Consider the following 26,154-nt stretch of genomic DNA (forward strand, 5'->3'; position numbering starts at 1 on the left):
AAAAAAAAAAAAAAAAAGAATATATCTAATCAAAGAAGTGAAAGACCTCCACAAGGAAAACTACAAAACACTGCTGAAAGAAATCATAGATGACACAAATGGGAACATGTCACATCCCATGCTTATGGATGTGTAGAATCAATATTGTGAAAATGACCATACTGCCAAAAGCAGTCTACAAATTCAATGCAATTCCCATCAAAATACCACCATCATTCTTCACAGAACTAGAAAAAATAATCCTAAAACTCATATGGAACCAGAAAAGAGCCCACATAACCAAAGCAAGACTATAGAAAAAGAAGAAATCTGGAGGCATCACATTACCTGATTTCAAACTCTACTATGAGGCCATAGGCACTAAAACAACGTGGTACTGGTATAAAAATAGGCACATAGACCAGTGGAAGAGAATAGAGAACCCAGAAATAAACACATATACTTACAGCCAACTGATTTTTGACAAAGCAAAGAAAAACAAAGTGGGGAAAGGACACCCTGTTCAACAAGTGGTGCTGGGATAATTGGCTAGCCACATGTAGGAGAATGAAACTGGATCCTCATCTCTCACCTTGTACAAAAGCCAGCTCAAGATGGATTAAGACTTAAATCTAAGACCTGAAACTATAAAAATTATAGAATATAACATCAGAAAAACCCTTCTAGACATTGGCCTGTGTAAAGATTTCATGAGCAAGAACCCAAAAATGAATGCAACTAAAACAAAGACAAATAGGTGGAATTTACTTAAACCAAGAGCTTTTGCATGGCAAAAGGAACAGTCAGCAGAGTAAAGAGACAGCCCACACAGTGGGAGAAAATTTTCACAAACGGCAAAGGACTTATACCCAGAATCTATAAAGAACTCAAACAAATTAGCAAGAAAAAAACCAAGCAGTCCCGTCAAGAAGTGAGCTAAGGACATGAATAGACAGTTCTTAAAAGAAGATATACAAATGGCCAACAAACATATGAAAAACTGCCCAACATCACTAATGATCAGGGAAACACAAATCAAAACCACAATGTGATACCACCTTACTCTTGCAAGAATGGCCATAATCAAAAGATAAAAAAATAAAAATAGATGTTGGCATTGATGCAGTGAAATGGAACACTCCTACATTACCAGTGGGAATGTGAAGTGGTACAGCCACTATAGAAAATAGTGTGGAGATTCCTTAAATAACTAAAAGTAGATCTACCAATTGATCCGGCAATTCCACTACTAGGTATCTACCCAGGGGAAAATAAGTTATATGAAAAAGATACATGCACATGCATGTTTATAGCAGCACAATTCTCAATTGCAAACATGTGGAAAGTCCAAATGCCCATCAGTCAACGAGTAGATAGACTGTGGGTGTGTGTGTGTGTGTGTGTGTGTGTGTGTGTGTGTGTGTGTGTATGATGGAATACTAGTCAGCCTTAAAGAGGAATGAATTAATGGCATTCACAGCAGCCTGGATGGGACTGGAGACTATTATTCTAAGTGAAGTAACTCAGGAATGGAAAACCAAATGTCATATGTTCTCATTCACAAGTGGGAGCTAAGCTATGAGGATGCAAAGGCATGAGAATGTTACAGTGGACTTTGGGGACTCGGGGCAGAGGGGAAGGGTGAGAAAGAGATGAGGGATAAAAGGCTACAAACTGGGTTCAGTGTATACGGCTTGGGAGATGGGTGCACCAGAATTTTGCAAGTCACCACTCAAGTACTTACCATGTAACCAAATACCACCTGTTCCCCCAAAATCTGTGGGAATCAACCATTTTTTTAAAAAAAGAAATATCTGGAACAGTAATTGCTGAGAATGTTACAAATTAATGTCAGACACCATATCACAAATACAGGAAGCTTTCTTATTTTGAAAGAAGCCAGAAGAAAAATGCACCTTACCTGTAGAGGAGCAGAACATTCAACTTCTCAGAAACCATGCAAGCAAGAAGAGAGTGGAGTGAAATATTTAAAAATATTTATTTAAAGTGTTGAGAGAAACAGCTTACCTTATTAAGAACATGAACTCAGATAGCTCTAGGGATCTAGACTAAGAGAGCCTTTGAATGACTGAGTTCCACCTGTCAGTCTAACTCAAGACTTAGATTCCCAGCAGGGTCGGATTTGCCCAACAAGCGTGATCATCCCACATGTGGCTGATGGCACAAGGCACTTTGATTAACCAAATGCTGGCAGCAGCTGCCACCTCCACCCCCCGGTCATCACTACCACAGCACCATGTTTCCACCCCTACCCCAGCCCTAGAGGCTGTGGAGCAGCATATTAAGGACCACTGTACTGCATGATTCCTAAAGCTGTTTCCATTTAAAACAATCAGATATTTCTGTTGCTAAGCAAAAGATTTACCATTCTTTTTTTTTTCTTTTTTCTTTTTGTTTTTGTTTTTTCATTGAGACAATCTGGCTCTCTCACCAGGCTGGAGTTTGGAGTGCAGTGGTGCTATCATAGCTCACAGAAGTCTCGAACTCCTAGGCACAAGCCATCCTCCTGCTTCGGCCTCTATAGAGTATCTAGTACTGTAGGTACCTGCCATCATGCATGGCTAAGTTTTAAATTATTTTGTAGAGATGAGGTCTTGGTATGTTGCGCAGGCTGGTCTCAAACTCCTGGCCTCAAGTGATGCTCCTGCCTCCGCCTGCCAAAGTGCTGGGATTATAGGCATGAGCCACTGTTCTAGGCCTGCAATTTTATTTGAGTAAAATGTTTGTCTCTTACTTTTATCAGAAAGTTCTTCATTTTACTGTTCCCAAATATCTAAACTGATCCTCATATAGTGCCATATGAAATATATAAGAAATTCATCAGTTTGTTTCTTCTGTTTATTTCTTCTTCTTCTTCTTTTTGAAACACTGTCTTGCTCTGTCTTTCAGGCTGGAGTGCAGTGGTGCAATCTTGGCTCACTGCAACCTCCATCTCCTGGGTTCAAGGGATCCTCCTACCTAAACCTCCTCAGTAGCTGGGATTACAGGCTCCTGCTACCATGCCCAGCTAATTTTTGTTATTTTCAGTAGAGACGGGGTTTTACCATGTTGGCTAGGCTGGTCTCAAACTCCTGACCTCAGGTAATCCTCCTTGGCCTCCCAAAGTGCAGGGATTACCGGCGTGAGCCACCATGCCCTGCCTCTTCAGTTTATTTCTTTAAGGACACATACTTCAGAGCCAGACCCTGGATTCAAATTCCACAATCATAGCTCTGCTGTTTACTAGCAGTTACTTCCTTTCAGTTTTTACATAGTCTTACTCTGGGCAATTATGTAATCTCTTGGTGCCTCTGTAAAATGGAGATGGTAATAGTACCCATTTCATAGCGTTGCTGTGATGATTAAATTAGTATGAATGAAGCATTTAATATACTGCCAAGAGCATTAGTATAAATGTATGCAAGTATAAGCTATTACATTTGTAAAATGGATATTACTAATTAAATTTCACACAGGCAACATAAAAAAACCTGAAAAGCTTTTTGGTTGGAAGTTACCTCTTAAAAATTAAATTACTGGCCAGGCATGGTGGTTCACGCCTGTAATCCCAGCATTTTGGGAGGCTGAGGCAGGCAGATCACTTGAGGTCAGGAGGTTGACACCAGCCTGGCCAACGTGGTGAAACCCTGTGTCTCTACTAAAAATACAGAAATTAGCCGGACGTGGTAGCATGTGCATGTAATCCCAGCTACTTGGGAGGCTGAGGCAGGAGAATTGCTTGAACCCAGGAGGTGAAGGTTTCAATGAGCCTAGATTACTCCCCTGCACTCCAGCCTGGGCAATAGAGTGAGACTTGTTTAAAAATAAATAAATAACATTAAAATTAAAATTAAACAACTTCATCTGGAGAAGCATTCTGCTGTGGCATTTAGCTTAGAACTGTACTGTGAGGAATACCAGTGAATTATTCATTCCTTAATTCAGTATTTTTTGAGTGCTTGCCAGGCATATGCTGTATTCTAGGAAGACAGGGAATTTACACACTAGTAAAGGAAGTGGTAACTAAGTGAACAAATAAAGCCCAGGATAATTATCGATGTGGTAAGAGCTGTGAAGGAATCAGCAGAAAGGCCTGGGAGGATTTGTTGTGAGCATGAAGCAGATGAGAGGCCTGGGCTGGACTGTGGTGAGCTGTGGAGAGAGGAAACAAGAGCTGTTGGAGAGGGTGCTGGAGCTGTGTTCTGCAGGGCCTTCAAAACTCCAGCAAGCCGCTGGGAATATACAGGGAGTTTGAATTTCTTTTCAAGGAAGCTGTGAAGAGGGGTTTTACCCAGGGGAGTGTGCTGGTCTCCCAGCACATTTACATTTGGTAAAGTTGTTTCTGTCTACTGCATAGAGAATGAATTGGGGAGGGGCAAGCCCATCCTGGCAGTAGACAAGGCAACACTCCAGGGCTAGGCTGAGTGGCGGCAATGAGGTGGAAGGAAGTGCATGCAGTCAAGTCAGATCACACACATTTAATTTGGCGGTAGACTTGACAGGTGGTGATGATGGCTTGGATGAGGAAGACAATGAGGAGGCAGGGACATTACCTAGATTTTTGGCTAAGTGCCATTTTGACAGTATGCATTATATTCTATTATTAAACTTTTTTTTCATTTTGACATGATCCTTCCCTCTAGGGAAAAGACCCCGTAAGTGCTGAGGCAGGAGCCAAAGCCTCAGCCTATTTCCATATAAATAATGAAGAAGAAAGTAACTAGAAATATAGTCGTAGTCTTAGTTAATCATAGGTGATCTTAATTCTTTTACTAATGCCTCTCAGATCGGAAGTGTGAATCTGGGGGTGACATTGTGAAAAAAATGACACTAAGGCAAGATGCTTTAAGCCCTCTGTCATGCCTGCGTAAGGGCTGCTGGAGGGCGCCTTGGCTGTGCGGCAGTGGCAGTGCCAGCGCTGGGAAAGTGCCCGCTGTTTAGCCAGCCAGGGAAGGAGACGTCTAAAATAGCTGAGATGTCTCCTTCCCCTGAGGAGTTAGGAAGAAACTCCACTTCTCAAAGCTCTTGTGGTAAGGCCTGACGGCTGTCAGGTAGACCTGCAGACATCTGGGGGCTTAATTGTCTCCATGTGATGCTGTGCTTCAGTGGTCAGGTTCCATGTCTACTCTCATGTTATGCTTCTGCACCTGGTTTCTTTTTTCTTCGAAAAGATAATCAGTAATAGTAATATAAATCTTAATGTTTTTGTTCTTTCTTGATAAGTATGGAAAAGGTGCTGATGCATTATGCTCCTTACTCACTTCGGGTGCCAGAAATTCCTAGCCCCTACCTAAATGACATGTGATGTACTTGACCCTATCACTGCCATGCTTTATCTACCCTGTCCCAGTCTCCGACCACCAAGACCACGCCCTACCTACCCTGCCCCCAGATTTGCAACCCAATTAAAGTGAGAGCATCCAGGCATTTGGGGCCACTGCTGGTCTCCTCGATTTGGGTAGCAGTGGACCCCTGGGCCCAAACTCTCTTTTCTCGATATCGGTGTCTTGTGTCTTTTATTTCTACAATTTCTTGTCTCTGCCCCAGCCGGGAGGGGCTCACAGAACCCTGTAGGGCTGGCTGGACCCTACACTTCCCTAAACTGTAAATGTTCTAGTATGTGTACTGCCCACGTGAACATAAAAACTGCACGTTTTTAGGTATTTTAAAACTTTAATTTTCCCAACCTAGATTTTTTTGCATTGCAGCCAAATTGTACAGTTGTCTTAAATTTCTTCTGGTTTTCTTGTTTGGTAATGGGAACCTCCTTTGTTGATATTTTGGATATTTAATTGGGAGCATTTCACCTGTTAATTATGGCTGTTGAGGATTTAAACTTACTTTATTTACCACCAGTCTTTTGAAATTAGATTGCTGAATATCCTCCCTCTACTGGAGAGTGTCAGAGCCTGTGAAGGCCTGCACCTATTGAGAGGCAGCCTTTCCTCCTCTGCGATTCCTGCTTCCAGCTTCCACTGGCGATGGAGGGGAGGGGTGTGGGATGGGAGGGGGCACCTGGAGCTGCTGAACCAGTTCCATCTGTGTAACTCCATTGTTCTTTTTAGCATGGCCTTCAAGGGTAGGAAGTCAGGCTTATAAGATTTTATCTACTGTCACTTAGAACCAGTATTCCTCCTCAGAAATTGGAATTTACTATTATTTTACTAAAATAGGGCTTCTTGTGAATGAAGTGAGATCAAGCATATAAAGCAATCTTTAGTTAAAAGATTGCTTAAATTGATTAATGTGGAATGAATTATTTTACTTTTTTCTAAGAAATGAGAAACTGGGAAAAAATTCATTAGACTGTAATGCATAGAGATTTTTTTACATCTAAATGAGAAGCCAGAAATTCATATAAAACGTAAGAACTTCAAAAACATTTCTTAGGCACAGACTTATTAAACATTCGTGGATGTTTTTGATTTCCTATTACATTAAAATACTCAAATCAACTTCATATTTAGAACATTTAAAAATAGCTCAATCTTAAAAAGAAGATATAAAGTATTATCAGCTGTGCTTTTTGTGCATAATTAGCATGTTCCTGTGGAGGTATAATGACTTCTAGTCTAATGATAGTATCATGATAAAAAATTCAGATGGTAAAAATTGGAGCTCCAGCTGGATAACACATTTTATAACAATTCAAAGATGACTCCAGCATAGAAGCTATGCTATTTTAGTTCCTTGTAATCCCCTCTTCACCCATCAGTGGGTCATGTAGGCACTGATAAAAGAGCCTTTTAGAAATGCTTCTATTTGTTCCCTTTCTTACAGATTTAATGTATGCCCACTATTTCCTTCAGTGCTGGACAGGCTTCTGTGAAGGGGACGTCACCTTTTCCCTTTTTCCAAGATGGCTCAAGATTCAGTAGATCTTTCTTGTGATTATCAGTTCTGGTTGCAGAAGCTTTCTGTATGGGATCAGGCTTCCACTTTGGAAACTCAGCAAGACACCTGTCTTCACCTGGCTCAGTTCCAGGAATTCCTGAGGAAGATGTATGAAGCCTTGAAAGAGATGGTAAGTAGTAGACCAAAATAATGAAATGATTTTCTGTCTTCAGGGTCTCTACCAGATTTCACCAACACAGAATGCCATCCAGAGTTGGGACTTGTGGTATTGACTGAAGTGCCAATGGATTAGGAAGACAAATTACCCAAGAGCTGGTTTCCTAGTCTCTGATTCATTATATTACTATAATTTCTTCTTGAGTAGCTGTATTATCACATGAGACTTCCTGACCAAGCAAGTTGTTTTTAAATAATCAAGATTTCATGCTTGTTGTCAAGTAGTAAATGGGATTCTTTTAAAGGCCTTTGTGTCCCTTGAATCTTGGAGAATTTGCTACCTGCTTAACCTTTCCTCCACCCTGTTCTCAAGTGGGCTGTCCTAAGAGATGATAAATATTAAGATTTTTTATAAATGTAATATTTTTTATAAATATTAAGATTTTGAGTATCTTTACTGTTATATAATTTGTTATTTTCAAAATTTAATATCTTTATGGATGTCATGTTTCTTTCATTATATTTTTATGACTTGGCACTTGTTTATATATTATGAGCTAGTATTTTGCATTTAATTCAAAATGAAAAGCAAAATTGTCACTTAACAAAGTGCCCTTGTGTTAAGCTTTTCTTCCCTTAATCAACGAGCAAGTAGGAAATTTGAAGAATAATTTGTATTGATAGTATGTGTTCATATGTCTTTAGAAACTAGAAGGAAGATACAGTCTGTGTGAACAACCAATGCTAATTTAAAAAATTTTTTTTAATGAGACATATGTAACTTGACTTTTATGTGGTCCCAGAAAGTCGAGGACCAGCCTTGATGCTGGGACACAAGTGAGAGACGTTTTGCTGCCGCAGCAGGAAGTACCCATCGTTTCAGCTTACCTGCACATTAGTTTGCTTTTATTTTTTAACTTTTATGAAAGGGAAGAAGTGGATAAAGGTCTAGTTGTACAATAGCATGTGTGTTTTTAAATCTTAGGCTGTTTTCTATTTGGTTGATCCTTTTTTTGTCAGGGTTTAGATTGTTACAGACTACATATGATGTCATTTACCATACAGTAATCAAAATAGTAATAAACAGAGATATATACATTTGTGCTTTGGCTGTTTTTATTTCTTTATTCAAGTTCCAGAGTTCTTGTTCTTTTAAACCTTCTTTGAAATAGCCTTAGTGGAGCTGAGTTAGTAACCTCTCTTATGTTAGAATAAAAAACCAGGATGAAGATATAGGATTATGTGGCTATTGATCACCAATATTGTGTTTTCCCTTTTTTTTTTTTTTTTTTTTGAGATGGAATGTACTCTGTCACCCAGGCTGGAGTGCAATGGCGAGATCTCAGCTCACTGCAACCTCCTCCTCCCAGGTTCAAGCAATTCTCCTGCCTCAGCCTCCCAAGTAGCTGGGACTATAGGCACATGCCAGCACGCTCAGCTAATTTTTGTATTTTTAGTACAGATAGGGTTTTACCATATTGGTCAGGCTGGCCGTGAACTCCTGACCTCAGGTGATCCACCTGCCTTGGCCTCCCAAAGTGCTGGAATTACCATTGTGAGCCACTGTGTTTAGCCCAGTAATGTGTTTTCAACTCTTGAGCAATCTTTGTTATTTTTAAATAAAGCAGCCTTTCCTGAGTAGAATTAATTTTGCAACACAATTGATTTTACCTAACTATGTCATACATCTTAGTTTGGTGACTAAGGATGAAATAAGATGGTTGGTTGCTTTGTAAGCTTTATTTGAATTACTTAGCTAAAGATCCTCTCTAATCCTTTTTTTGCCACCTTTCAAAAATGGTATACTAAACAAGAAGCATTCAGGCTCCCTCAACCTATATCAGTTCAGTCTCTCTGAATTGCATAATGCCTTTACTGACCAAAATTTAATTTTCTTTCACAGGATTCTAATACAGTTATTGAAAGATTCCCCACAATTGGTCAACTGTTGGCAAAAGCTTGTTGGAATCCTTTTATTTTAGCCTATGGTAAGAATCCAAAATGAGTCCTCTCAAAATGGCTATTTTAATCTTTGCATTGTTTCACAGAGGCTTATATTATGAACGTTTCTTTTATTATTTCTTTTTCTGGAACAGCTTATCAAATGTATTCATTGTTCCATTACAAAGATGGCGTCCTATACTGTTGTTCATGTCTGTGTGTGAGGTTTGTATAGACACACACACACACACACACACACACGCACGCACGCACGCACACGCACCCACGCACGCACACGCACCCAGTGCAGATCTTTAGGAAAATAGAGCTCTTTGTATTAGATGACAGAAATTTCTAAATGATTTAGATATCTATTTTTGCCTGTAATCACTTTCATAACTTAATTTTAAATTCAGTATAAAATGGCTATACTGATGATACCGGGTTACTTTTGTTTCACGATTTTATAACAACTCACACTGTTTCCCATGTTGTAAAGTCATACTTCAGAGTCTGAATCCTGCCGTGACTTTGCCTTTGCATTTGGCTGCTTTGACTTTATTTAGGGGTGCCATTTTGCTTTTATTTAAGGTTGAGAGGCATTTGGGGGCACTTTGGGGAGGTCTCCTTCATTGAGCTCCTGCTTGCTGTCCGGTCTCATTTCCTGTTTCATCTTCTACAGCTATACCTCATGGTAGTAGCTGGGTCCTATTACTAACAGTGCTTGAAGGTGCCTTGCATCAGGATTTCTTTTACACTCATTCTCCTTTGCAGTAGCCTTACTGGGCTGAGTTAAGAACTGCTGGGAGTGTCTCCATGACCTCCAGCATCTTCCTTTAATACACTTACTTCACTGTCTGATGCTCTGGAAGACAGCATGCCTCTCGAGAACAGGAACCGTGGTTTTAGTTCTCTTTGTCATCCTAGGGCTTCCCAAGGAACATGGCTGAGATTTGCCTTGGATGGATGTATTGTTAGCTAATGTAATATTTACTTTTCAGATTTTTTAAAGTCAAAGGCTAATTGTATAATATGACTTTAGAATCCAAAATAAAATGAATATTCCCCTTTGATGTTTTAAAGAATCATATAGTTTCCCATTTCTAGGCTGTCATAGTAATTATTGGAAGATACGTGAACTAGGCAGGAAAGGGACAACATGTGTATTTAGCTCTGTGAACATGCGTGCATGGACACCCACACACTCAGCCTCGCTCACTGTACCCCACCCTCCTTTTTCCCACTTAACCTCGTCCCCCAACCCCTGAACTTGTTCAAATTCTTGATTCAAAATGGCAAAACTAGTGAGTCAGCAGTGTGTTTGCCCACTAGGGCTACGCTTACCTGTCCTGGGTTTATCTGTTGTAGTTAGGTCAGTGTTTCTCAAACGTCTTTGACCAGAAATACATTATGTACATGTGTATGTGTGTATATGCATATGCACATGGATGTGCGCACATACACACACAATAAAACACATCTCATGAAAGAATGCATACAATAGCCCCCTCCTTTGACTTTTTGCAGTTTCAGTTACCCACAGTATAGTACAGTAAGATTTTTTGAGAGAGATCACATTTATATAACTTTTCCTTTTCTTTTTTTTTGAGGGGGGGACAGTTTTGCATTTGTTGCCTAGGCTGGAGTACAATAGCGTAGTCTGGGCCCACTGCAACCTCCACCTCCCAGGTTCAAGCAATTCTCCTGCCTCAGCCTCCCAAGTATCTGGGATTACAGGTGCCTGCCACCACACCCAGCTAATTTTTGGATTTTTGATTGAGATGGGGTTTCACCATGTTGGTCATGTTGGTCTCAAACTCCTGACCTCAGGTGATTCGCCCACCTCGGCCCCCCAAAGTGCTGGGATTACCGGTGTGAGCCACCTTGCCTGGTTTAAGGGATTAACAATGACAACAATTGCAATAAATCAACTATAACAATATTGTTAACATATACATGGGGAGGTTTATGATGTAGTGTGAGAGGCATTGCTCACTTTGTGCTGGGCACTGTTCTCTCTGGACTACATAATGGACCTAATTGAATTCTTGATGACAGTGTTGTGGGATAGAAAATTATGGATTAGAGTCAATAAGTCGCTTTCCCTAGAATACAACACTAATGAGCCAGAACCTCACTTCTCATGTGACTTTAAAGTCCACCTTGTTATAATGTTCTAACTCCATTGGATCACATCCTGTGATTGTAGTGTTCCAGTACTGGCATTTCCACTAGCCAGTTTCACTTGTGTGTACATAATCATTCAGCAGGTATTTACCAAATGGTTTTATTTATTTATTTATTTATTTAGAGACAACCTTGTTCTGTCACCCAGGCTGGAGTGCAGTGGCATGATCTTGGCTCATTACAACCTCCACCTCCTGGGTTCAAGCGATTCTCCTGCCTCCCACTCCTGAGTAGCTGGGATTATAGGTGCTTGCCACCACGCCCAGTTAGTTTTTTGTATTTTTAGTAGAGGTGGGGTTTCACTGTGTTAGCCAGAATGGTCTCTATCGCCTGACCTTGTGATCTGCCCGCCTTGGCCTCCCAAAGTGCTGGGATTATAGGTGTGAGCAGGCGGCCTACAAAGTGTTTTTTTGTGTGTGTGTGCCAGCCCTTAGGAAAACGTGGCTCACCGTCTTTGCCCATTGTGACCTTCCAGTCAGGGAAAAGAGATACCTAAGCAGGTCAGCCTCACTCAATGTGATTGTTTTCTGAATGGGAGTAGCAGTTGCTGAGAGGAAAGAGGGTTTCTCAGGAGAGCCCCTACTGGGACTGACTTGAAGATGTGATTCTCTAAGACAGGGCAGCTGAACTCGTGGGGTCTCATATTCCCTTTTTTTTTTTGTAAAAGTAGGAGGTCAGATTGATTTGTTTTGGTGTCCTTGAACTCATATCTGTCTGTGATCTTTCCTTAGCACCTTATCAGCATTGGCCTTGGCCCCCTCTAACAACCAGAAACAAATTCTCCATCCCTTTCTGTCTCAATGCTTGTGTTACCTTTTGAACTGCCCATAAATTTCAGTTTCCTGTTGAGGTATGCCCTGGCTATGAGCTCAGAGAGGCGGCTGAACGACTTGAAACTCCATGAGCAGTCAAATGTTGCTTGTGTCGCCCCTGCTGTTTCACAAGTTGGGTACTTTATTCCTAGAAGGGATCTTTTCTTGTGGTTTTATAATATCAGAATTGCTTTTTAATTACAGTAAAAGCAAACAATTTTCATAATGGAAAAAAGTAAGCCATATGTAGTGTTCATGGAGAATAGGATCAGAAAAGGGTAATAAGGAAGTAGGGATGATTTGGAAATAAAAAGATACCAAAAAGAGAAGAGACATAATTGATAATAATGGAAAGCAAGAGAACACCTTTTTATTCGGCAGTGTCCTCAGCATAAAAACACTGCCTTTACCTTCTGAAATTCTGGTCCATTGCCTCTAACTCTGCCCTCATGATGAAGCGTAACAGCTGTTACCTCTCTTCTTGACTATTCACTCTATTCTGTGTAACAAATTTCTGCCAAACTTAGCAGCTTAAAACAGTGAATATTTATTGTCTTAAAAATGTGCTGACTTCATACTTTTAGAGTGTAGAATTAAAGATTAAAGAATTAGTTCAGCTTTTATGTGGAATTTCAATTCCAGATATAAAAATAAAATATAAGGTGGCAAGTGTATGTTAACGTCCTTTCCCTTCCACTCATTTTTAGAATCCAAATTTACACTAAGATGGGCTGTCAGCCACTGTCCCTGCAGTGAATCCCAGGCAGTTTCCCATCTCCCTTAACATGCCTTGTGGGGTGTTCTAGCCCAAGCTCAGGGCCTCCAGGGGAAGCCTGACAGATGCCAGCCTCTGGAGTGAGTGCTCGTGGCACTCATGAATAACAAGCGTGGCTCATGTTTGTAAATTGCCTAAGCAAAGCAAGCTGTAAGCTCATTAGCAGTGCATTTCAGTGCATTGACTCTGGGCAAGGAAAGTCAGCTCCTAAAGGTTGGGTGGAAGTTTATCTGGCTTCTCTTTTTTTAATTTTTTGGGAGAAAAATAAAAAAATAATATACTTTTTGAACTAAGTTTGCATAATCACTCAACACCTGGGGAAACCCCCAGTTTTGGGGATTCTTTTAGATTTAAGTTTCATAAACTGACGTTTCCTTTTTTTTTTTTTTTGGTGGTAAGTGTCTGGTTTTTGGAAATGCTCCCATCAGATCACATTCTTTTTAACAACCTGCTGCATGTGTAAGGATGTCATTGGGTGCATCTGTCACACTTGCTGCATGAAGCTAGGTAGAATTTCTCCTAATATTTAAACCGTGGGAAGCATAACAGCCACATTTTTAATCAGTGGCATTGGTTAAACCTGAAGAACCCTAGGATCTTTAGTGGTTAAATTATATAACTCCTGAAATGAACAGATCCCAGACAAGTCAGTGCCTTATAATACTTTATTTGAGCTCATAAAAGCGAGGGGGAAAAATGAATGGCCTCAGAATAACCCCTGATAAAGTTTTTTTCAGAGCTGTTAAGTTATTGGAAAAGCATAAGCTTATGGATATTCACAGGGAAAAAATGGGTTTAAAAATTACTGCTAGCATTTTTTAGTTTGTGGATAAAAATACAGAAGTAGTTTACTAGAGTTGGTATTGCTTTTATTTCTTTGTTAATGAAGCCCTTAGAAATGCTGTGTTTTGGCCAGGCATGCTAGCTCATGCATGTAATCCCAGCACTTTGGGAGGCCATGGCAGGAGGATCCTTGAGCTCAGGAGTTGGAGACCAGCTTGGGCAACATGGTGAGATCCCATCTCTACAAAAAATATAAAAATTAGCTGGGTGTGGTGGCACACACCTGTGGTCCCAGCTACTCAAGAGGCTGAGGTGGGAGACTCGCGTGAGCCCGGGAGGCAGATGTTGCATTGATCTGAGATCATGCCACTGCACTCCAGCTGGGTGACAGTGAGACCCTGCCTCAAAAAAAAAAAAAAAAGAAAGAAAGAAAGAAGACAATTGGGTTTATTAGATTGCAGAAGATGAGACAGTAGAGAGGACCAATTCCAGGCACTGAGTGTCTTACTCACCTCCATGGCCTTGTTATAAAGTCTGAAGTTGCTTTGCCCTAGCTCAGTTACTGACATCTTCAGTTTCTAGGCCACAATTTTGTTTCTTAATGGTGTTATAAATTCTCCAACTGGAATAGACTCAGTCACCACAAGGGGAAAAGGAAAGCGGCTCATCAAGTAGATGTTCCTGCAAAATGTAAGCTTTCAAAGTTTAGATTTTCATTGCATGTTTGGTAAAGTTTTATATTTTAAAGAATTCACATTTTAGAGTAAAGGAGCACGTGAGAGGCTTCTGTTTTATCCAAAGCATTTGGTACTAAAAATATATTTTAAAACAATCCTTTTTATTAAATTTGTTTTTAACAAGTAAAGATATTTTGACAAATTAGAAAATTAAAAGATTAAATCAGAAATATTGGCTACTGACTGCCTATAACCATTAAGTTGCCTTAGAAAGGTTGAAATTACTAATGGTTTCAAATGTTAAATAAAAAACTGATCATGAGAAAAGCCCAGTTCTCTAAGTATTTTCCATCCTTCTCGTTTGGCTTTAAAAATTGCTACTGTTAAATACAGGGAATTGACCACACAAGCGTTAGGTGATCTTGAGGCCACAAGAAGGGAAAAAAACCACAAAGTTAAGTTTAGGGAATTCTGAAGGACAGCTAGGAGAGCAAGCATGGAGTGAAAGAGAATATTCCAGTCAGTAGGAAGAGAACGTGCCAAGTAGGGTGGTGAGAAAGCAAATGTTGTATTCAGGGATACTGGTTCTGTGAACTTAGCAGTTCGAGATTTTCCTAAATATAATGTTTAAAATGTTTTTATATTGGCTATTTTTTTCTGTTTGATAAAACTTATTAAGTTTTCCTTTTTGTAGATGAAAGCCAAAAAATTCTAATATGGTGCTTATGTTGTCTGATTAACAAAGAGCCACAGAATTCTGGACAATCAAAACTTAACTATTGGATACAGGTAAGAGAGTAAATCTTGCTCTGCACTTTGACTTAAATCGATCATTTAAAGTGCTGCTTAAAAAATTTTTTAGGGGGGTCCAGTTCTAAGATGTTTCAGAAACTTTTTCAAACATACCCTTCATTGTTACATTATCTTGCTGGGTATAAAGTTTTTCAAGAGATTTCAATTTTGCTTGACTGTGAATTCCAAAAGATATCAGTCCTTGGGGTGAAGACCTAATGTTGAGTGGTTTTGAAAAGCTTCTTTCAGGTGATTAAAATAATGTGTTCTATTTCACTCTAGCAATTTCTATCCTTCAGAAAATTGTTTTACTCTCCCAACCTGGTTTAAATACTTAAGTAATTCCTTTCCACATGCTTCCCTGCCTCTTTCAAAATCTATTTTGTAGTAAAATGAAAATTCAACAGTGTGGTGGGAGCAGCACTGTATTTTGTGTCCCCAAGTTCGTGCCTGGGCCAGCATATGCACAGACCAGAACTTGGTACTGCGTGGCCTCTGCTGCTGACACTTTCCAGTTGGTTACCTACCATGCTAGTCCAGGTAGCTGACAGCTTCCTAGATTTCCCTGTTTGCTTTTGCTTCTGCTTCTGCTTCCTCCTGAAGGGCAGGCGTAAGGTGGAGATGTGGTGAGGCTGGGCTGCAGCTGCCCTCCCTAGCGGCACATGGCTGTTCTTTTCTCACTGCCTCGCTGCACCAACCCCAGGACTTGCTGATGCATGCCAAACTCCACTTAGTATGCATGTGGTTCAGATTAGTATTATGCTTAGTATTATTAGTATTATGCTTAGTATTATGAAATCATCCAACCAGATTAGTGCATATGGTTTTGTCTATCAATCTGACTGGTGATATCATTACATTCACCGCTTTTTACGATTTCTTTGTTTTAGAAAAAATTCCTAATAGAGATAAAGATGGTATTTATATTTTCTGTTAGACTGAAAGAATAGAAGGGAGTGAGGGGAATTGGACAATGGAAGGAAAAAATACAAACTTTAATTGGAAGGAAAATTAATGTAAGGAACTGAAGAAAGGAGTGGATAAGCAGAATTAGGGAAGAATGAATGTGTAACAAACAAGGCCGTAGAAACAAAATAACATATTTAGTCCTTAATTTTTTAAGTGTTGCTTTTGTTATTTGATATTTTAATGAATATTTAGCATATAATTTTATATTAGATAGCTCATTGAGTCCTGAAGTAGGCCATCTAATAAAGTGTTTTGAGGGTGATTAGGTTAACTTTCTTCATTTAACTCATGACTTTATTAGCCTATTTTAAAATTTCTAGTCTCGCATTTTATTCTTTGTTTGTCTAATACTGTATCTATTTATTAGTAGGTCCTTTTTAAGTATAGTTCAAGGAGGTAAAGTTAAAACACTTAATCTGTGCCTTCAAGGAATTCCCAGACTGGCAACCAGGTCACTCCAGGGCAGCATAGTTGGGTTATTGCTAGAGCTATGTATAGGTGTGGCAGTGACATAGAGGGGAAATTTGCTCACATGTGGGCATTTGGAGACACTTCCTGGGGCAGGTGACATGTTAATTGAATTGTGAAGGACAGCTAGGAGAGCAAGGATAGAGTTAGGGAGAACATTCCTGTTAGCAGAAACAGACTATACGAAATATGGTGGTGAGAAAGCAAATGTTGTGTTCAGGGAACTGCAGATGCTTAGGTGTACCTGGAACTTGGGGCTTTATGGGGCTGGTGATGAAGCGTGAAGCCAGAGAGACCGGCAAACACAGGCCTTGCCTATGACTACAGAAGGTTTTTATCTTGATGGCAGTGGGGCAGCCACTAGAGTATTTAAACAGAGAAATCATGGTTGGGTGCGGTGGCTCAAGCCTGTAATCTCAGCGCTTTAGGAGACCAAGGCAGGTAGATCACAAGATCAGGAGATGGAGACCCTCCTGGCTAACATGGTGAAACTGTCTCTACTAAAAATACAAAAAATTAGCCAGGCGTGGTTGCATGCCCCTGTAGTCCCAGCTACTTGGGAGGCTGAGGCAGGAAAATCACTTGAACCTGGGAGGCGAGGTTGCAGTGAGCTGAGATTGCAACACTGCACTCCAGCCTGGGTAGGAGAGTGAGATTCTGTCTCAAAAAAAAAAGAAAGAGAAATTATGTGGCCACTGTGTGAGTTTTAGAGACTTAACAACAAAAGGAAGTTGGTTGAGAGGAGGGCAAGGATAGACGTTGGAAGCTATTGTAGTGATAAGGTGAGAAATTGTGAGGGCCTCAAAAAAATGGAGAAGGGGGCCTGATTTATAAGATATGAATAAGGTAAATACCCAGAAGGTATAATGGCATACTAAATGTCGATACACTTAGGCATAGCTGGAAACGTACAGCGAGAAGGTGAATATCCCATTCTCAGGAGAGCAAGCTGATTTGCTGGCAGGGGCTTGAAAGCCACCTGTGGGAATAGTGGAAGCCTTTGGTGAGGTGAGGTCCGCCCCCAGAGAATGCTGGGATAGGGGCACAGGGGAACTCGAGAGAGCCTTGGGAGACACTGACCTTAAGGGGAAGTGAAGAATGATTGATGCTTCAGAATGCAAAGAGGGGTCCAAGAAGTAGAAGGAGGAAGCAATGGAGAATGAGTGTTCATTCATGTTTAATGCCATTCATATCTAATGCAGCACTGTCCAATAGGAATAAAATACATGCTGCATAGATAATGGCAGACTTTCTGGGTGCTGCTTTAAGAAATGTAAAAAGAAATAGTTAAAATTAATTTTAAGAAGATACTTTACTTAGTTCACTATATCCCAAATACCGTCGTTTCAACATGTAATCATTATACAAATTACTATTGAGATTATTCATGATCTTTTTCATGCTGCATCTTTGAAATCCAGTGTGTATGTTACACTAACACTTACATCTACATGTTATATCTTAATTCAGACGCTAAATTTTCTTGGAAATTCTTGATCTGCATATTTATTTCATAAAATATAGGGTTGAAAAAGTAGATTCACATACCCAAGTTGTTCCTAAGAATCTTATTAAATCAAGTATTGGTGTTTAAATTAAAATTAAAATAAAAAATTCAGTTATTTCATGGTGCTTACTGCTCTGCAGTGCTCTGCAGCCACATGTGGCAGGTGGCCGCCGTGTTGGAGAGGGCAGCTGTGGAGCATAAGGCAAAAGGATCTAGAAGTACTCTTTGGATTTAGCCACTGTGAACAAAGACTCAGTGAGAAGAGGTGTAGTGAGAGGCGGAGGGAAATAGCCAGATTACTCGAGATTGAGAAATGATGGGGAGGTGAGGAGGCAGAGTTGATAAACTTTACCCTTTCAAGAAACTTGACAGTAAAGGAGGGAGGACTTTGGTGATGAAGGAGGTGATAGCCAGACTAGGGTGGGGTTGGCTGAATTGACCAAGTCCTGGTCATGGAAAGAATGTGTGGGCAGGGAGCAGGGTAGGACATGGGAGGTTGGGAAAACAGTTTCCCTCCTCATTTACCATGCAAGCCTGAACTAAATAACATGAACCGATAAAAAGATGTCTAGGAACATGTTATTTAGCTCTTAACAATTATTATTAACATATTAATTATCTAACTCTTAACAACTCTAAAGCTAATTACATGTGTCCATCACCAATCAGTAGGTAATCTCATGTTGACCATAAATGCACCAAGACAGAAGGTAGTCATTGACTTATAAATCAGTTTACATCTCGAGTATACTTTATTTTATCTTAGAGGAGATATTTTCCTCATGGAGGTTTTAGAGTGACATAGTACATGTTAAAGATGTGTACCTTGTCATTCAGTATCCTTGTGAAAATTATAAAACAGCCATATTTTAAAATGTTTGCTAATTCATTCAGCAAGCATTTATTAGGGCCTACCATGTGCTAGGATATTCTAATTGTGGTGATAAAATCTTGGGTCATTCTGTGTTAGTGGAGCATTACAAATATGATTCAAATACCCTGAATCAAAAACCAAGAATTTCTACAGTAAATTCCAAAATTCAGTAAACATTCAAATTAATCAATAAATTTGAAAATGGTAAACTGAGTTGTATTTTTAGCACAGAGAAGAAATAATTGACACAACCTGTTAGCATATGTTACGTTGGAAACACATTAATGAAATGTTTGGGAGCTGTACTAACAACTTTGAATGTGCTGTCATAGAGCACCACCTCAATGGCTGTTCTTACAGTTCAGAGACAAAGTTCCAGGACTCTTTCACATATTTTGGGAATATGTGGTCTTGAAAAACATAGTTTTACTGGTGAATCCACTGAGCAGATACTTTTTGAGCTCCTACTGTTTGCCAGGTACTACTACAGAGGCTGAGGATATAGCACTGGATCTAGAAAGACAGTCTGTTCTCAGATACTGCAATAGAAGGGAAAGGTTTCCAGGGCCTGCCAGATGTCGGGGGATACCTGTCTTCTCTGGCAAAACCATACTACTATTATTTTTTTATTCTGATGAAAAAAACCAGCGGGGTACCAGGAACAGAGATCAAACGTGTTGTATTCTGTCTGTATTCCCTTTTGAAATGCAGTACTAAGTAATATCCAGATAGCTTCTGTCCTCTACTTCTTTTATTTTAAACAAAACTTTTAAATTAAAAAAAAAAATCTAACAAACTTACACAAAATATAAGTGCCAAGCTTAACAAATTGTGAAAGATCCTTGTAACCGCCACACAAGGAAATAGAACAGAACATTGGCCGCTCCTAGATGTCCCTGCCCGCCATGTGCCCCTTGTTGCTTTTATTCCTCTGGCCTCCTCCAGCAGTTACCACTAGCCTGGCTTTTATTTACATTTCCTCGTGGTTTTACCACTTAATTATGCCATTTGCCCTATTTTTTAGCTTGTTAGAAATAGAATAATACACTATGTATTCTTTTGTGTTTATTTTTGTTCACCATTATTTTTGTAAGATTCAGTCATGATATTGGGTGTAGTTTGTTCATTTTCATTGCTGTGTAATATTCAATTTCATGAACATACCACAATTTATTGATTCTACCTTGGTTAGAAATTTGTTTCCATTTTGGGATAAGTAGGAACAATGTTAGTTTGAAAATTCTCACATATATCCAGAGTCCAAAGCATGTATTTAAAAGGAAGTAATGTTGCATGTTCCAGGATATACATGTCTTTAATTTTATTAGCTCGTACAAAATTGCTTTCCATGGTGGTGATTCCAGTTTAAATTTCCCTGGTCATCGTGTGAGTTCCACAGCCTCCGTGTCACTGGACATTGACAATGTTTCAAGTGCAAGGTATTCTGATGAATGTGTGTGATAGTATCTGTTATGGTTTTAATTTGTATTTCCCAGAAATTGAGCACTTATTTTGTGAAATTCCTGTTCAAATTGCTTCATTATTTGTCTCCTTGGTATCTTTCTTACTGATTTGTAGAAATTTTTTTACTCATGCTGATATGGGCCCTTTTGTAGAAATTATGTGTATTGCAGCTATTTTTTTTTCCAGTCATGGTTTGTGTTTACATTCCCTATTTTTCAAAGAAGAAATGTTTTACATTTTATTGTAGTCAGATTTATTAGACTTTTCCTTTGTGGTTAATTACTTTGTACCTTATTTAAAAATTTTTTCCATACTCCAAGATCATAAAGATCTTCCATATGATCTTCTAAAAGCATGTTGGTTTGCTTTTCCCATGTAGGTCAGTGATCCACCTGTAACCTTTTTGGTATGGTCTGAGGTAGTAAGTAGTCCATTTTCATCTTGTTCCACATTGATATCGCATTGCCTGACACTGTTACTGAAAATAATTTCTCACTGATCTGTGGTGCTACCTTCGTCGTGAATCAAGTGCCTTTGGGTGCACAGGTGTGATCCTGAATCTCTCCATTGGTCTTGTTGTTTATCTGTGATGTTAATCTTATGTATCAACTTGACTGGACACAGGGTCCTGATAACATTATTCTGGGTGTTTCTGTGAGGGTGTCGGGGTGAGATTAACATTTAAATTGGTTGACTGAGTAAAGCAGATTGCCTTTCCTAATATGGGTGGGCCCTATCTCTTGGGTTTCTGACTTGCTGGCTACTGTAATGGTGTTAGCTGATTCCTTATAATAAATCCCTGTATGTGTCTATCTCATTGGTTCTCTTTCTCTGGAGAACTCTGACAAATACACTATCTTTATGAGAAGCCTGAACAGAACAAGAAGGCTGACCCTCCCCTGAGTAAGAGAGAAGTCCTCCTGCCTGAAAGCATTTAAACGGAGACATTGTCCGTTTTCCTGCTTTCACACTCAGACTGAAACATCACCTCTTCCTGCGTCTAAAGTCTGCTGGCCTTCTGACTGAAGCTATACCAGTGACTCTCCTGGTTATCTGGGCATTGGCTCTTTTGGGTCTCTGACTTGCTGGCTACTGTAATGGTGTTAGCTGATTCCTTATAATAAATCCCTGTGTGTGTCTATCTCATTGGTTCTGTTTTTCTGGAGAACTCTGACAAATATACTATCTTTATGCCAGTGCCACATTGTCATCATTATTGTGGCCTTCTAAGTATCTTGCTATCTAGGAGGAAGTTCTTCCATCTTGTTCTTCATCAAGACAGCCTTGGCTAATACTGGAACTTTGCATTAACTGTTACTTAAATTTTAGAATATGTTTGTCATGTTTCACCAAAACACAAAATAACTTGTTGGCATTTTGATTGGCATTGTAATCGGTCAATTTGGTGAGAATTTCAATGGCCACTATCCTCTAAGGCAAAATTGATTTTTCTCAGCTTTGTTTACTATTAGCAAATTGAACAGTAACTGGCACAGTATAAATTTTTGAATGAATTAATGAATATATGATATGAATAAATGAATGACAAGATGTACAAATTTATTATTTCAAACAGTCTCCTGATAACTGTGAAACATTTTTGCCAACTTTTAACTAGCATAGCTTTTAATGAGGCTGATGACTAGCCTGCAGGAGAAGTGTCCATGCTAACCATTTCCGGGTTCTCTTAGGTTGCATTCACAGTAGTATTTTTAATCTCTGACTTCTTTGCAGGGATCCTTGGAAGCCAGGTGTCTGTCTGATGGTTCCTTTAGTTACATAGTATAACCAGCAGACCTTCCTTCTGGTCACATGGAAACCATCATGCATATCCTTGGAAGAGGTGTGAACTGGAGGGGCTCCTACCAGCCCTTTGTGAGGTGGAATCCCCACTCTTTCCTCAGGGTCCCACTTGGACTACCTGTGACACATGACCATCTAACATCTAGACTGGCTAAGGTCATAGTACCAGTACATTTGTGAAACATTACTAAAGCTTAATTTCTTCTTACATATAAACATTCTAATGTTGTTTTTATATCTCAGTGGACCGTCTTATCCACTACTTGGAGCATACATCCCAACTTTATGTTAGTAAATTTTGATAAAATCCACATGCTATCTTGGCATATGCAGCTTCTCTTAATCTTTTCTCAACCCTAATATCTTTCCATTTTCTATTTTTGTACCCACATATTATGAAGGCCACTCCCTAATCTTCCCACATCCTAGGATCTTGCTACACTAGCTCCAGACGTGCCAAACCTATGCATAGATTTTTACTTGGCAGAAATTTTCTTTCCTGTCCTTGGAATGGTTTTCTACCCTTACTAGCCTGGCCTGGCTGAGATATGGAAACCTAGGGAAATAATTATTGTTCAAGTTTGAATAGCAATTTAAAAGGGAAAATAAGGTAGTTAGTGAAAAATAGTAGAGGCAAGGTGAAATTCAGGGGCAATTCAGGGGCAAGGCCAGGATGTTAGAGCTCTTCCACAGCTCCATCCACTGTTTTTATTACCTTTAAATAACAAACACATTACTGATATTTTTTCAGTATCAGTAATGTTGTTACTGATATTTTTCCTATCTGTGCTCTATTTCCTTGACGTTCTACAGTGTCAGGGTTTTTTTTTTTTTTTTTTTTTTTTTTTTTTTTTAATTGATAATTGAATTTTTGTATTTGCCTATATAGGGGATATTTATTCATTGCTTTTCCAGTATCCATTTTCCCTCCTTTTCCACCTTCTTAATAGTACCCTGAATTTCCCAGCTGTACATGATTCATTCTGGGTAAGAGGTATCTTTATGTAGCTCCTGGAGTGGGTCCTACCTGGCTTAACCAACACAGCTTCTCTGTTCCCCGGCCACAGTGGTTGGTCAAGATGAGCCCCGTCAAACCTGGTGAGATTCAGGGCTGTAACATTTGTTTTTAGGGTTAGGAAGTGGATTGCATCTTTCCTGATGAACATGAATTAAATAACACATAATCCCTGAAGTTGCTTTTGGTCACTGTGGAACCGTGAGATCAGAGCCTCTCTGGAAATGGAGTCAGTCCTGACAAAACATATCTGAGAAAAAGAGAAAGCGAAAGCAGGTCATATTCACATTGTGTGGACCCTGGATCAAGCCTTTCCTAGGCATAGATGCTCCAATTTCTTTCCTTTTCTATTTGAGCTGTTTGGTTCAGGATTTTGTTACTAAAAGCCAAGAACATTTTGAGATAACATTGTTTGGGGCATAAAATACCATTTTTTTGAAGGTTTTTGAAACTCAGGGACACATGGACACAATTGCAAGAAAAAAATCTATTCAAGAATATTATGAATAAATACTGAATTTAACAAAGTACTTTCAGTTTCTTAAAAATTGCTTTAATTTGTATTGGTTTTTTTCACTGCCATTCATCGTAGAAGATACATGCATTCAAGAAGGGATTCTTCCCAGCTGCAGTCAATTTTACTCCTTTGCACAATCCTGAAGTGAGTTCATATTATGTTTGTCACTGATATGGTTTGGACCTGTGTCCCCACCCAAAACTCATGTTGAATTGTAATCTCCAATGTTGAGGGTGACTGGGGCTTGTTGGAAAGTGACTGTATCATGAGGGTGGTTTCTCATGAATGTTTAGCACCATCCCCTTGGTATTGTCTCATGATAGTTCTTGCGAAGTCTAGTTGTTTAAAAGTGTGTGGCACCTCCCTTGTTTCTCTTGCTCCTGCTCTGGCTATGCGATGTGCCTACTCCCCCTTCACCTTCCACCATGATTATAAGTTTCCTGAGGCCTACCCAGAAGCCAAGCAGATGCTGCTATGCTTCCTGTATAGCCTGCAGAACCATGAGCCAGACAAAGCTCTTTTCTTTATAATTACTTTATAAATTATTTACCACCTCCATTACTCATTCTCAGGTATTTCTTTATAGCAGTGTGAGAATGGACTAATACAGTCAGTTCACACTGATTTCCATGGTGGCTGAAATGGCATAAACCCAATAATTGAATGTCAACAAGATCTTGCCAAAAGAGAGAGTGGCCTTCAAGTAACACCTCTATGACATGTTTTACCAAATAATAAAGGTCTAGCATATAAGTTTCTTTTTAAAATATCCCTCTCTTTGATTTGTGCCCTCGTAAGAATTCCTCTTTAGGTTAATCATGAGCTCTATTCTCCACACTTGGAACTTTCAAATATAGGATTGTTGTGGGACTTTTCCTTAGGTCAGCTAAAGATGGGGTTCTTTGTCCCATGGCCACGAAAATTCAGGCTCACAGACAATTTGAATGATGAGTGAGATAGGGTTTTATTGGGTGAAAAGGAAGAAGAGGGAGAAACAGGGACTCTGTAGAATCCCTGCCAGAGAGCTTCCTGCCTGCCATTTGAATCCCAGGTTCTGCACAGGAAGAGGAGAGGCCATGTGCCGCCCTGATGCAACTTCCCTAGGCTCCACCTCAGTTAGTGGGAAGGCTGGTTGGAGTTTGTCCAGGGAACCCTCCCACCTGGCTGTCTCAATATGACCTTGATGTATCCTTATTTTTAGGAAATGTGTTTGCAACCACCATTGAAAAAGTAACACAGTTTGGATATTTTATGGACTTGGTTTTTACTTTCTGCAAATATTGCATATAGGTAATCTCAGAAAAATAAAACACAAGGATAAACTCGTGGTCTAAAATAGTATTTGGTATGACAGTGGAATTCAAGGTTCATTCTTAAAATTGAATCTAATGCAAGGTCAGACTGGTAAAATGGAATGAAGTTACAAAAAGAAATCTGATAAGGTTAAATAATTTTGCACTGGAAACAGTGGTTCTTTATTCATCCATAGTCCAGATGCAACATAGAAAGCAACATATGTGCTTCCAAAGATTTCTCACCCCTGAAACCAGCCTTGAGTTTGGGAAACCACTCACTGGTACGAAGAACAATTAGACTGTACTCCGATCTAATTGTGGTGGGTGTGATTGCACTGCGACTGCACCACACCACAGCAGAACCCTGGCTCCTCAGACAGATCTCTTTCACTGGGCTCAACGTGCTGGGGACAGAACAGGGCTGAGTCTAAAGAAATACCCACATTGATTTCTGAATGGCAAACTTAAAAAATTTTTTTACTGAAATAATTAAGGAAACAACCATTTAAATATTATTTGTCGGCTTTCCAGAAATTATATTCCACAGAATTGGTCCATGTGTTTTTGTTCATGTTCTTTCTTTCTGTTTTGTATTTATAACTCATAGCAGGCACAAAATAAAAAACTACTAATAGATAAAATTATTTAAATTTTAATAATTCAGAATTGTTTTCCTTTTCTCTTTCTAAGAGGTAAAACTACCCAGGGTTTTGTTTTATTTTGAAATGATCTGTTACAAGATCACTAGAAAGAGCCATGAAAGAATTAGAAAGTGGTGTGTGTGTGTGTGTGTGTGTGTGTGCGCGCGTGTGTGTGTATGTACATGTGTGCACACATGCACTGACAGGTCCTAAGCCTACATCTCCGGGTTGAACCTTTCCCCTGAGCCCCACACTCCTGACTGCCTCTCTGACATCTCCACTTGGGTGACTGTGAGTATCTTAAACTAAACATGTTCCAGCTTAATTCCTGACCGTTTCCCCAAAACTATATTCCCCCTCCAGGCTTTCTTAACTCAGTTAAAAAGCAGCCTCATTCTTCTGTTTCCTCAGGTCAAAAGCCCTGGCATCATCCTTGGTTACTCTCATTCTCTCATCTCACCTCCAGTCTGCCAATCCATCCAGTCTGTTGATTTTATCTGTGACACGTGTCCAGGATCTGACCAGTTCCTGCCAACCTCACTGCTTCCACCCCCATCCATGCCATTGACAACCTCTCCAGGAACGTTGCGGTATCTTTATATGAACTCTCCTAGAGTCTAAGCCAGAAGGCTCTTTTTTTTTTT

At 39.6% G+C, this 26,154-nt stretch overlaps 1 protein-coding gene across 5 annotated transcripts in view; it reads left to right on the plus strand.

Moving 5' to 3' along the window:
* The window catches only part of FANCC (FA complementation group C), a 238,045-nt gene that overhangs the window by 63,301 nt on the left and 148,590 nt on the right, over nt 1-26,154 (plus strand). For all 5 annotated transcript variants that reach the window (XM_037745255.1, XM_037745253.1, XM_037745254.1 and 2 more), the window contains 3 exons: nt 6,760-7,003; nt 8,894-8,978; nt 14,860-14,954. In XM_037745255.1, coding sequence (XP_037601183.1) covers nt 6,839-7,003; nt 8,894-8,978; nt 14,860-14,954 — 345 coding nt within the window. In that variant the 5' untranslated portion in view covers nt 6,760-6,838. The remainder of the gene's footprint in view (nt 1-6,759; nt 7,004-8,893; nt 8,979-14,859; nt 14,955-26,154) is intronic.

Source organism: Cebus imitator, unplaced genomic scaffold (assembly GCF_001604975.1).
Source record: "Cebus imitator isolate Cc_AM_T3 unplaced genomic scaffold, Cebus_imitator-1.0 Scaffold196, whole genome shotgun sequence".
NCBI lineage: Eukaryota > Metazoa > Chordata > Mammalia > Primates > Cebidae > Cebus > Cebus imitator.